General features: G+C 54.3%; 1 protein-coding gene across 9 annotated transcripts in view; it reads right to left on the bottom strand.

Moving 5' to 3' along the window:
* KDM2B (lysine demethylase 2B) overlaps positions 1–12,845 on the bottom strand; it is a 107,673-nt gene that overhangs the window by 6,497 nt on the left and 88,331 nt on the right. For 7 of the 9 annotated variants that reach the window (XM_032471849.1, XM_032471852.1, XM_032471847.1 and 4 more), the window contains 10 exons: positions 11,842–12,066; positions 6,341–6,484; positions 5,154–5,240; positions 4,719–4,988; positions 4,407–4,520; positions 3,707–3,745; positions 2,906–3,585; positions 2,033–2,196; positions 1,782–1,943; positions 908–1,126 (listed from right to left, as the gene is read on the bottom strand). In XM_032471849.1, the coding sequence (XP_032327740.1) occupies positions 908–1,126; positions 1,782–1,943; positions 2,033–2,196; positions 2,906–3,585; positions 3,707–3,745; positions 4,407–4,520; positions 4,719–4,988; positions 5,154–5,240; positions 6,341–6,484; positions 11,842–12,066 (2,104 nt within the window). The remainder of the gene's footprint in view (positions 1–907; positions 1,127–1,781; positions 1,944–2,032; positions 2,197–2,905; positions 3,586–3,706; positions 3,746–4,406; positions 4,521–4,718; positions 4,989–5,153; positions 5,241–6,340; positions 6,485–11,841; positions 12,067–12,845) is intronic. The other 2 variants (XM_032471848.1, XM_032471851.1) reach the window with 1 other exon arrangement.

Below are 12,845 nucleotides of genomic sequence, written 5' to 3'. Positions count from 1 at the left end.
ACCACCCAGACCCCCTCCCGCTCAGCCGCAGCCCTGGTGACAGGAGGGCGCTTTTCGGGGATGAATGTGGGATGAAGAGAGGCCGACAGCTAAACAGCATGTGAATCCTGATGCAGCAAAACATCAGAGCAGATCGTGTCAAAATGCAGTTTGAATGAGGTGAAGGCATCGTGTGTTACCTGGAAATTTCTGGAGAAAACAGTTTTTCTCTTTTTCTGTTTTCAGTCTCATTCAAATCTTACACACCCAATCTGACCACCCTAAGTGATCAGCCCAGAAGTGGGTTAGCTGGGCTGCGGGTGGGCAGCGTGTGTGGCCTCTCTCTGCCCGCCTCCCCGCCGGCTGTGCCCCAAGTCCTCAGGAGCCAACGTCAGCCCATCCGTAAGTGGAGGGAGGGAGGGTTCCGCAGTGTGTGTGCAGACACAGAGCTTTAATAACAGCACCAGCTGTGGGGTTTTCTTGTTTTCAACAACAGGCCCCCGGACAGCAGGGTCAGGAGACGGACATGGAAGTGACGACAGTGGCAGAAACCAAGCCACTCACTCCACTGGGCTGGCCTGGCCTCACCTCCAGCCGCTCCCACACCCCCTGCTGCCAGGCACCAGCGTGCCCACACCACCCAAGGGAAGCTTTTCTAGCCCATACTTTGGGTCAAGAACCACTGCTACAGGCTCTCACTGCTACTAGCACTATTTTGGGGGCAGCAATTATTAAATACCTAATAATGCTTGTTTAATGTACGTTTCCCCTCTAGACTAGGCTGTGTGTCTGTCTTGTTTGCTGGTATGTCACAGTACTTAACACTGCAACCCTGTTAACAGGCACACGAGTATTTCCCAACAAATGTGAAATTCTCAGCCCATCCCACTGGGTCCTGGGCAGACTCTGATGGGTGCCCCCGACTGACCTGACAGGTTGATTTCGGTTAAGGAGTCTCGGGTGGTGGTGCCCACAGCGGTGAGCAGGTTGATGGACTGGTCAGTGACATGGTTACAGTAACTAAGGTGGAGCTTGGAGAGCAGGGGCATGTGGCGAATGATGAGCCGCAGGGAGGCGTCTGTGATGTCCAGGCCAGCCAGACGCAGCTCCACAATGTTCCGGAGCTTACTCCGATTGTCCATTTGACCTGAGGGGGCAGGAGGAGAAAGGCAAGATGTCACCCTGACATGACACCCTAAAAGGCCTACCAGCCAGACAGAACACCTCGGTTTCATTTAGCCATTAAGTATTTCCCCCATAAGATAGAACTGGTTCCAACATTTAAAAATCAAAAGATTCCACATCACTTCCAGATTCTTTATAGTCAGAAGATCTAGAAATACAGAGCCTGCATTCCACCCAGCAGTGCTCAGCCAACTGGGGCAGAGACAGCACAGCACCTCTGGGTCACCACGGTTTCCTCATTTAAGCAACTGGCGGGAAGCAGTGACCCCTGCAACCCAACTAAGGAGGTCTCTACCCTGTGAGGCCCTGTCTGGCCATGCTGACCCTGAAGGATAAATTAACAGAGAAGCAGTCACATGCACGCAGGGCTCCCAGAATGGTGTCCTGGGTGTGCAGAGGGAGCTCTGCCCTCTCACAGATCCCGTCTGTGCCCAAGGCTGCCGAGAACAGCCGCTGGGACTCAGCTCTGCATCCTCTGGAGAAGGGCTGAGGCCAGAGAAGCCTCAAGGATGTGAGTGTCAGATGGGGTCTGTGGTGAAAACCAGACCCAACAGCACAGCTTGGTCACACCACCTCCATGTGACCCCCTTGGGCACACTTCCGGTCCGGCCACTCACCAGGCCTGTTATCTGTAGGCGGGGACAGGAGATCCCGCATCTGAGCATCCTTTAGTCCTTCCACCCACTGGACATCCAGGGTCCGGAGCAGCGGACAACTGGAGCTACAGAGGGCTGAGACTGCGATCCACGAGCAGCCCGACAGCACCAAGTCTCGGAGCCCTGGGGGGACAAGGGGGTGGGGCGGCAGGTCAGGTGACACACCCCAGCCCCCGTTACTGCACACTGGGGGTACCTGGCCCAGGGCTCACCAGGCAACCGGTTGATGAGCCAGCTCAGCTGTTTCTTGGAGATATTGGTCCAGCTGAGGTCCAGGGAGACAGGCTGTCGCCGGATGATGCCACTCAGCATCAGGGGTGTGATGGACTTGCAGTGGTTCAGGTCGATGCGGGTCCATAACCGCTTATCGCAGCACCTGGGGGCCAGGCCCAGTGAAGGGGGCAACATCAGAGTTGGGGGATCACTTGGGGAGCCCCTGTTGGCTGTGGTCAGTCCCCCACCTACCAAGCCCAAGGGGAGGCTCCTTAACTTCGCCCTCTGGACCTTGTTTCGTTTGTCTTGTTCATATCTGGGTGTCTCTGCTCTGAATGCTACAGCACCCCCGCGCCCCAGGAAAGCACCAGCATCTGTTCTCCACAAAGTGTTTACCGGGGCTTTATTACACCCTCCGCAGGCCACATCTCAAAACAACCCTGCAAGGCAGGCACCACGCCTGTTCCCAAATGAAGGTCAGAAAGCTGGGAACTATCAAAGCAGGGATTAAGATCAGTAACCAGCACACTCACTCTTAACCTGGGCTAACTCAACTTGAAGGACAAGGACTCCACCTGGTCCTTAGTTCACTTCCCACCTGGTCCTTAGTTCACTTCCCAAGGAGCTAAAACAGGAAAGCAAATAGGGTTCACCTCTTCGACGACAGGACCACACTGACCGGACTGCTGAAGCTGCCTAGAACTCTTTGAGAAGGATACTTAAGCAGGACTGGGCTTAGAAAGGAGCATCACGAGTGACTCAGGTGGGGACACATATGCCATCCCTGGTCTAGCCTAAGCCTTAGCCTGCGGTCCAACCCAGGGCCAGGCGCCTGCTGCCTCCACTTCCCAGCTCAGCCAGCGCCCCCTCACCAGCGGTTCCAGGTCCTGCAGACCCGCATGCAGACACACAGGTCTTGGTGGCTGAGGTAGCTGAAGACGGCCATCCACACCTCCCTGTGCATGACGTGGGCCGCCCCATCATCCAGGGGCAGCGAGTCGGGCGGGGGGCTGATGGGGGGCGGCCGGATCACGTGTCGCTCCATCTGGATGCACTTGGGCGGGGACACGGAGGGAGGGGGCCGGGAGATGACCCTGGGCGGGCTGCGCAGGCCCGGCCCCAGCTGGTGCCGCAGCTCCCGGGGGGTGCCGTTGAGCCCCTTGCTGAAGCGGTGGGGGCGCTCGCAGAGGCCCAGGGGCCGCTTGGGCTCCTCGTTCTCGCTCTCGGGCTCCGACTTGATGGGCTGGTGGTTCTCGTTGGCCAGGCTGCTCTCCGTCTTCTGGATCTCCTGGTTGAGCTCCTTGCTCAGCTCCTTGCTCAGCTCCTTGTTGGGAAGCCGCCGCTTCCGGCGCATCTTCACCTTCTTCTTCTCCTCGGGGCCCTCCGCCCCCTCGGTGCTGGGCCCCGCGGTGGGGGAGCTGGAGCGGGAGTGGTCGCTCTCCCGGGTCTTGGGGGGCACCTCGGGCAGGTCGTCCTCCGGCTCCTGCTTGAACCGCCTGAGAGGCTTGTTGGCAAGAGCCATCCGGTCCTCGGCGTTCTTCCAGGACCGCCTCTGAGGGAGGAGGGGAGCACAGGTGGGTAAGCCCCTGGCTCAGGGATGGGCCCACCCAGGCCTCCCCACCCTCCGCCCCACTGCCCCAGGAGTGGGCCTGGGGCGAGGAGGGAGATGGTACCTTTTTCCTGAAAAGCTTATCTTCTTTGCCAGGTTTTAGCTGTCACAGGAAAGAAAGGATACAGAGCTTGCTCCCAGGGTTTGTGGGGTTTGGTTCCCTCTACATCCAACCCCACCACGAGTCCACAGTCTTCAGAGGAGAGGCTGGTGGGGTCACCTTCCCAACAAATTCCACCTCTTCCATGCTGACAGATGGGTGGGCCCTGCCTGCTGGTTTTAAGGAAGAAGCTGGAAGTGGCGGAGGGTGGTTGGCCTGTCCCCACCCAATGGACCTCCCACCCCTGGACAGACCCAGAGATGTGCAGTCGCCCACTTAGGCTAGACTGGGCTCTCTGGGAGCCAGTCCCCGGGGCTCGGTCTGCAGCATTCGCAGATGAGCCTTAGTGGCTGGAGCTGGGAGAAGACAACCAGGCGCCACCTCGTGGCTGATGCTGGAAGGGCCGGTGGGCGGAGCGGGGCCGCCAGGATCCTCCGAGGTTCCCCAGATCAGCAGGGCTTCCCCGCGGCAGCTTCAGCTTCCCAGGCCCCACGTCAGAACCACGAGCCAGCGCCCCGGGACTGAGGCCTGGGAAGCTACGGCGAACAGGTGCCTCGGAGGTCTGCGGCAATGGGTTCAAGAGCCAGTGGGGCAGGGGTGGGGGGGTGGCCCGGGACTCGCAAGTCCTTGGGGGCCTCGGGAGGGCGGGGCGACGTGGGAGCACCTGCTGCTGGAAGTAAGTGAGACTGGATCTCCACCAGGGGCTGAGGCTGCTGCCTAGAGGGGGCCTCGGCGAGAGGTGAGAGGAGGAACCCGGGGACGTTTGAAGCGTCGAGGCCTAAAGGGGTGGGAAGAGGAATGACTTGCTGGTTTTCCCCTCCTTTCTCCTGGGCCGGGCTCTCGGGACTTAATGTGATCTGCTCAGGGCAGCCAGAGGCCAAGCTCCAGAGTTCTCCCAGCCGCCTGCCCACGCCCCCGCCCCCTGCAACCAGGACCAGCCAGGCACCCCTCGCGGCCCACCGCTCCCAGTCCGTACTCGCTTGCGGCCACTCAGCTCCTGGGGCTTCTCATATTTCCGCTTCCTCCTCAGGTGCACATCGTCCGACTTTCGGCGCAGGATGCCGTCAGGGGGCACCTTCTTGGGGTGCTCGTCTGACCTGCGCCGCGGTGCCTCCTCACACTCACTCCTCCGCTTGGCAGGCTCTTGTCCTTCCTTGTTGTCCCGGTTCATCTTCTGCTCCTTGAGCAGGGAGCCGGGCAGGTTGGAGGCGTACTTAAAGCCAGGGCCACGCTTTTGCTTGTAGGCCAAAAACAGAGAAGGAACACGAGAACTGTATATCTTTGGACTTGCCCCCGAGTCCCCAGGACCCCCCCAAGCCGACATCGCCATCGCAGGGACAGGCTGGGTTTGGCAAGGCCAAGGGGCACCCCGCCCCGAGCTGACCCCGGGGACTTGGAGCCCGGCACTCACTTTCCCGGTCTTGCCGGCGTGGTTACACTTTGGACACTCCCAGCAGTTGGGAAGCTCATCGTTGACCACGCCCTCTGACTCTTTAATCTGCGAGGGACACACACCAGTCAGCAAGCAGGGAGGGGGTGGACAAGGCCAGGCCTGCTGGGAGCATCAACAACCCCTCCCAAACGCCATTTCCACACCACCTTTGCCCAACAGAACACAAGGGAGATTAAGACAGGTGGCTCTGGATTCGGGTCAGGGTTCCAATCCTGATCTTGCCTCTTCCTAGCTCGGGGATTCCTGGCAAATCCCTCCGTGTCTACGGGCCAGCGCCCTCCACCATGAAGTGGGGTGTGCCTGTCTCATTGGATTTATGTAAAGCAATTAGCTCAGGGCCTGGTACCCAGCAAGGATCCATAAACTACAGTCATTTAATAAGCACCGTACTGGGTGCCTGGCATCAGCAAGTCAAACATGCTGTCCCTGCCTTCCCGGAGCTTCTGATCTGGGAAAGAGAGATGACAGGGGTCAAGAGAAAAATCACAGAACCCCTTCTCAGAGTGGCAGGTGTGTGTGTTTGGGGGATAGGGTAAGAGTCAAAACAAACCCCGCCACCACTGAGGGAAGGGGACAGACACCTCAGAGCCTCTGATCTCTCAAAACACAGATACACACAGGATGACAGCTGGGCTGAAGGGAGGTGCCAGGGATGATGACCTTGTCTTAGGACAGAAGGTATGAGGTGTGTGCCAGCCCAGAGCAGTCTCTTCCTTTCAAAGGTGGAACCTGCTGCCTACGACAGGGGGGCCCAGCATGGCGGTCCCCAGGAGAAGGCAGTCCTGCCTGGGCACACCAAGGGAACAGGTTCCTGGCACACAGGATAGGAATGCAACCACCTGCTGCTACGGGATCCACCCTCCCCTGGTCCAGGTGCAAGACTCTGGGGACTCTGTGGTTCTGAGGTCCAGGGAGGTGGAGAGTGTGTTCATTGCCTCAAAGACATGGGTGGAAGGTCTGAGCGACTTCAGACCCTCTTGCCCTCTGCTCATCTTCTGACACTCAGAATCCCCCCGACTCAGAGGTCCTCCAGGGAAGGAACCTAGCCTCACTCCCCCTGCCTCCCAACCCCTGCCAGCATCAGCACCACCAGAGGCCCTGGGTGAGGCACCGAGCAGCACTCAGATGCCCCCAAGGCTGCTCACCTTAAGGCATCCAGGGTGGATGATTTCGTTGCAGATGGAGCACTCCATGAGCATGAGGTTAAACTTCCCTTCTTCCTCTTCCACTGTGTCCTCTTTCCCCGCCTCGCCACACACTAGGCACACAGCGGTGTGGGGCAGCACTGGCTGAAGAGCCGGGGAGAACACAGAGGAGTCAGCATGGCCAGGACCCCATGGGGAACAGGTCAGAGGCTGTGAGCTGCTCTGCTGTCAGGAGCTGTGGGAGGGCCGGCCCGGGCACTGCCCATTGGCCATTCGTTCACTCAGATACACTCCAGCTACTACTTCCGGGTGCCGGGTACCCCTCCAAGTGCCAGCGACAGCAGTAAACAACACGCACGAATCTCTGCTATCTTGAGCTTACATTTTAGTGGGGAGGGAGACAAGATGAAGAGCAATAGGGCAGGTTGGATGGTGACAAGGGAAATGGAGAAAAATAAAGGCGGGCCAGGCCAGCCGTGAGGTGGGGGAAAGGAGGGCTAATTCGAAAAGCAGAGGCCAGGCACAGCCTCACATCTGAGAGAAGACCTGAGAAAGGCAGTGGGGCATAAACTGAGCCCAGATCTGTAAGTCGATGCTGTAGCTGCATCTCTCTGGCGGCTATCAAAGCACAGGCCAAGGACTCTGGGGTCCCCAAACCTTTCCAGGGAGATCAAACTATCTTCAGAATACTACGAAGACGTTACCTGCCTTTTTCACTGCACTGGCATTTGCACGGGTGGGTGAAACTATTGGCACCTGTCAGTGCAGGGGCTCCAAAGTGCCCTGGGAGTCAGTGGGCTATTCCTGGCCACACGCTCCTTAAAAAGATCATCAGTTTCACTTAAAAACGTTGATAAAGCACTAAAAATTGTGAATTTTATTAAAACTTTGACCTTTGAGTACACATCCTTTTAATATTCTGCATGACAAAATAGGAAGCATGCATTAACTACCTCAGCTGTACGCCAAAGGACGATGGCTATCTGAAGGAAAAGCACTCCTGTGACCGAGCTGTGAGCTAAACTGGCCACGTTTCCATAGAACATCATTTTACTTGGAAGAATGACTGACAATAAAAAAACATGGGTATTGGCACATTTTCTCAAAGATGAAACTAGTGAGCCTGTCCCTTCCAGAAAAATAAAGCACTTGTTGCAGATGATGAAATTCAAATTTTCAACCAAAAATTAGAATTTTGGAAAACTTATAGTAGCCACCACGAACTAGACAGCTTCCCAATAGTTAAAGACTTTTCTGAGGACACACTGGTCATGGTGTTAACAAAGGCAATTTTTTTTTAACATTGTGTAATGTTTTGTGCTCATATTTGGAAAATCTGTATAACTCAGTTAGCCAGTATTTTCCAAATGACCAATGTATGATGTTACAACAGTATGCATGAGCTATCGGAGGGGCGAGAAAGAGTAATGAATTTTAATGTAGCAGTATGAAGAGTTCACTGATACAGTTTCAGATTCCACTTTGCAACTAACCCTCAAGCAACTGCCACCTGTTGAGTTCTGGTGGTGCAGCAGCAGAATATCCACAATAATCTGAAAAGGCTATTAAAATATTCCTCCTCCCTTTCCCAGCTGCGTATTTATGAGGCCAGGTTTTCCTCATAAAGCTCCTCCAAAACAACATCACAATAGAATGAATATAGAAGCATATGTGAAAATCCAGGTCTCTTCTGATGAACCAGACACAAAAAACATTTACAAAAACATAAAGGGATGCCATTTTCCTACTCATCATTTTCATTTTGGAAGAGGTAGTTATTTCTCAATAAAAAATGTTACTTATGTTAATATGTAGTGGGTTTCTAGTAATTTTTAAATGAATTTAAAATATTTTAAAAATTCTATTATAGTAATATTAATAAATAAATAACCCACATTAACAAAAGCTCTTCGGGGTTCTCATCATTTTTAAGAGGGTAAATGGGTCCTGAGACCACAAAGTGTGAGAATTGGTGCATTAGACTGTACATCCCCGTGGACAGGCCAGGGCTCGCTCACTCTCCTCCTTACACACCTCCTAGCACCGGGAAACCCGGGGAAATACACCACCAATTTTTATTAAACTGAGTTACAGTGTCTTCAAATAAGCTGGGATATACACTCCGCTGATAACTGAAAAAGTCTGTAACATGGCACAAACATTTGTGTTCAAATAAAAAACACTGAAGGCAAAGAGTCATCGGTCATTCAGCAAATACTTAAAAAAGATCTGCTAAAGCCTGAGGCCAGCAACCGAGAGGCGAACAGGAGGGAGGAAGACGGCTGCTACCTCAAGATGGTTGGGAAGATGAAGACAGAACACGCTGAAGTCCTAGGAAAACACGGGAAAGCCCTGTGCAAACGCTACCAGGGGCAGCGAGGCTGTTTCTGGAGGACTCGCAGGACAGAGAATTTAGGCATCTTGGCGCAGAGAAAAGTGGGGAGCAGGAAGGGCAAAAGGGGCCTCCAAGAGGAGAGATCGCTGTGAACAAGGATAGAGAAGCAAGAGCCGGATGGATGCGCTGAGCAGCAAGGAGCAGGCCAGACCGGCCGGGGAGCACAGTGGGCCAGAGCTGGGGATGCTGAAGGGCACACCTGGCTGTCAGAGGATGGTCTGTGATGGGAAGTGGGTGAGGGGTGGAGACTGGCTCTGAAGTAGGTGATGAGGGAGAACCAGAGGCAAAACCACTGCAGAGACCCAGGAGGGGAAACCCAGGCCGGGGGTAGAGGGAGACAGTGTGGGGCGGTGGGAAGCGATTAAGTCTGGGGAGGAAGCCTCCCCGAGAGAGGCGCAAAGGGGAGGCTGCTGATGCTGATGGGAAGAGGGAGACTCCGGCACATCAGGGAGAAGGTCCTGGAGAAGGAATAGAGGTGGGCCTGCACAGGTCAGAGGTGAGCAAAACATGGCAGGGAGCACCCCAACAAAGTGGAAAGGCTGGAAGAAGAGCAAGAAGGTCCCGAGCGAGGGTCAGGTCGAGGCTGCATTTGCCATCAGTCCCAGAAGTCACGTCAGGTTGGAGAGGAAGACACACACGTGAGGTTTCCTTCCACTGACACGCCCTGTGCCAGGCGCCGGGGCTAGGCACCAGAGCTGCAAAGAACAGGACGGCAGAGACAGGTTCCTATAGCAGGGGAGGGAGGGGGTAAAAGAGAAAGTATGGCTGAAGAAGACAGTCCTGGGGCACTGCTAACATGCCAAGTTTTAGGTGACACTTTCAAAACCCACAGTCCCTACAGACAACCTCTCTTAAACCGTGGCAGAATGCAACAGGTCATGGACTCTCACTCCAGAAAAACGCACAGACACACATGCGCACAGAAAAAGACTTATATTTAATTTCAAGGGGGCACTCAAATTTCCTGAAATCCATTCAAATGACCTGGGTACAGGTAACAAAAACACAAGCTGTGAGACTCAAAAAACATTCTGCACAGCAAAGGAAACAGTCAACAGAGTAAAAAGGCAACCTACACAATGGGAGAAAATATTTACAAACTGCGTACCTGAGAGGGGTTAACACCCAGAATACACAAAGAACTCCTACAACTCAACAACAAAAATACTAATACAATTTAAAAACAGGCAAAGGACTTAATAGACATTTGTATAAAAAGGAGGTCTACAAATGACCAAGAATCACAGGAAAAGATGTTCAGCATCACTAGTCATTAGGGAAATGCAGATCGAAACTACAACGAGGTCCATCTCACACCCATCAGGATGGCCACTATCAAAAAAGAGAAAATAAAGAGTGTTGGCGAGGATGTGGGGAAAACTGGAACCCTCGTGCACTACTGGTGGGAATGGGAAACGGAGCCATCACTGTGGGGAACCAGTATGGAGATCCCTCAAACAATTAAAAAGAGAACTATCATATGATCCATCAATCCTACTCCTGGGCCCAAAAGAATTCAAAACAGGATTTCAAAGAGATACAGGCACACGCATATTCCCCCGCAGCATAACCAAGAGGTGGAAGCAACTTATATGCCCATCAACAGATGAACAAAGAGAACGCAGTATATCCATATAATGGAATATTATTCAGCCTTTTAAAAGAAGGAAATCCTGGCACATGCTACAATGTGAAAGAACCTTGAGAACATTGAACTAAGTGAAATAAGCTCATAGAAGGAGACATACTGCCTAATTCCACTTACATGAGGTGTCTAAAGTAGTCACAATTAGAAACAGAAAGTAGAAAGGTGGTTGCCAGGGGCTAGGGGAGGGGGAAAGAGGAGTTTCTGTTCAATGGATATAGGTTCCATTCGGCAAGATGAAAAAGTTCCAGAGATCAGTTTGCACAACAATGAGCATACAGGTAACATAACTACACTTAAAAATGGTTAAGATGGAGGGGGGAGGGTATAGCTCAGTGGTAAAGTGCTTGCCTAGCATGCAGGAGGTCCTGGGTTCACTCCCCAGTACTGCCGTTAAAATAAATAAATAAATAAACCTAATTACCTCCCCCCATCAAAAAACAAAGTAAATAAATAAATAACTTTTTAAAAATGGTTTAAGATGGTAAATTTTGACCACAGTAAAAAATAAAAGAAAAAAGAACCACAGCAGGAAAACACAGAAACACAAGCAGTACATGTGTGGAGGGGAAAGGGAAGGTGCCCCAGTACTGGAGGGACAGCAGCCCCAGAGAGAAGCTGCCCCCAGCCCCCTCCCCAAAGCCAAGCTGTACCTGCGAGGGCTCACCCAGGGCCGAGGATCCTGTCCCTCCTGCTGAGCCTGCTTTCCCGTGGGAGCACAGAGATCACTACTCCCACAGGGAGGACCCTGAGAGCAGTGCCCTAAGGAGGGCAGAGTGTGTGGGTGTGTGCCAGGGGTGCACAGGGCAGAGCCAGGACCAGGCGGAGGTGCCGGAGTCTGCGTCCGCGGCCCTGTCCTGGGGCAAGGCCAGAGGGGAGGCAAGGCGAGGCAGTCAGAGGCGCTGGCCAGGCTCTGCGGCCGCCCAGCTCCTGGGCACCATAAATCAGTCCTCTTTTTCTGGGGGAGCCCCCTCAGGAGGGGCGTTGACCTTCCACCCAGACCTCTGACTTTGAAGGCAGGACAGGAAGGAAGGGAGGGCCTAGAACCATCATGAACTGGACCATAAATGTTGGCAACGGGGTCACAGACAGGACAGGTTGCCTTGACATCTTTTAATGGCAGAGACTTCAAAGTACTTGGTCATGGAGGACAGGAAGGCGTTACAAGACCATTAGACTAGGAAGAAAAAGGAGCCTGAGCACGTGGCAGGACTGCCCCAGTCCTGCAGCGAGGAATCTGAAAACAGCTCTAGTTGGAGCCCCCTTTCTTCCCAGGAGGGTGAGAGCACCCCCACGCCCGAGGTTTCTGCTGTGGCGACTTTCTCTGTAAGCAGAAAGACTGGACAGACCAACGAGCAAAGGGGACAGGCGGGCCTGACGCAGAGGGAGGTGGGGTCTGGAGGAAGGAAGGAAGGGCTGCCACCTCCACTCCCGGGGTGGAGGCGCCCTCGGCGCACTCACCGCGATGCACTGGCGCATGATGCAGCTCTGCTTCATCCGCCCGGGGCCCCCGAACTTCTTCATGTCCTTGCAGAAGTGGCACTCTCCGCACTCCGTCCGCAGGCAGGCCTCGCACTTGCGGCATCGCGTCCGGCGCCGGCGAGCTCCCGCCGTCGTCCGGTTGGCAGCCAACTTCACCGCGGAGGCCGGGCCCAGCTTCCCCTTGGGCCGACCTACCGCCCGGTTCTGCAGGAGAACACACGGGACCGGTAAGATGTGAGCCCGCAGGACCCGGCAGGCCCCGAGTTCAGGGGATTACAGGTTGAAGTGTGTCCCCCAAAAAGATAGCTGGAGTCTTAACCCTCTGGCCTTAAAAAGTGACCTTAATTGGAAATAGGATTTTTAAAAATTTTTTGTTTTGTTTTGTTTTTCGGGGGAAAGTAATTAGGTTTCTTTATTTAACGGAGGTACTGGGGATGGAACCCACGGCCCTGTTCATGCTAAGCATGCGCTCTACCACTGAGCCATACCCTCCCACAGAAATAGGATCTTTATAGAGGAAACCAAATAATAAGGTCATAAGTTAGCGTGGACCCTAATCCAGTAGGACTGGTGTCCTTATGAAAGGTGGAGACTCGGACATAGGCACAGAGCGCTCTTGTGTGAAGACACAAAGCGAAGACAACCACGTGACTGGAGGATGCCTCCTACAAGCCAAGAAACATCAAGGAAGCCAGCAAACGCCAGAAGCTGGAAGGGGCCAGGACGGGTCCTCGCCTAGAGCCTTCAGAGGAAGCACCGCCCTGCCGACACCTTGACTCCCAACTTCTAGGCTCCAGAACTGTGTGAGAAGACATCGTTTCAAGCCACCCAGGTTTTGGCACTTCATCATGGCGGCCCCAGGGAGCCAACGTGGGGCACCCCTGCTTCCGACGGCAGCACGCCCTGGCTCCGGACCCTTCAGTGGCCCCCACACCTCAGGCCAGGCTCCTCAGGCCATTCGTCCTTCCCCAGAGAGGCCACAC

This window comes from Camelus ferus, chromosome 32, assembly GCF_009834535.1.
Source record: "Camelus ferus isolate YT-003-E chromosome 32, BCGSAC_Cfer_1.0, whole genome shotgun sequence".
In the NCBI taxonomy this organism is placed as follows: domain Eukaryota; kingdom Metazoa; phylum Chordata; class Mammalia; order Artiodactyla; family Camelidae; genus Camelus; species Camelus ferus.
This window is presented reverse-complemented; position numbering and strand designations above follow the sequence as displayed.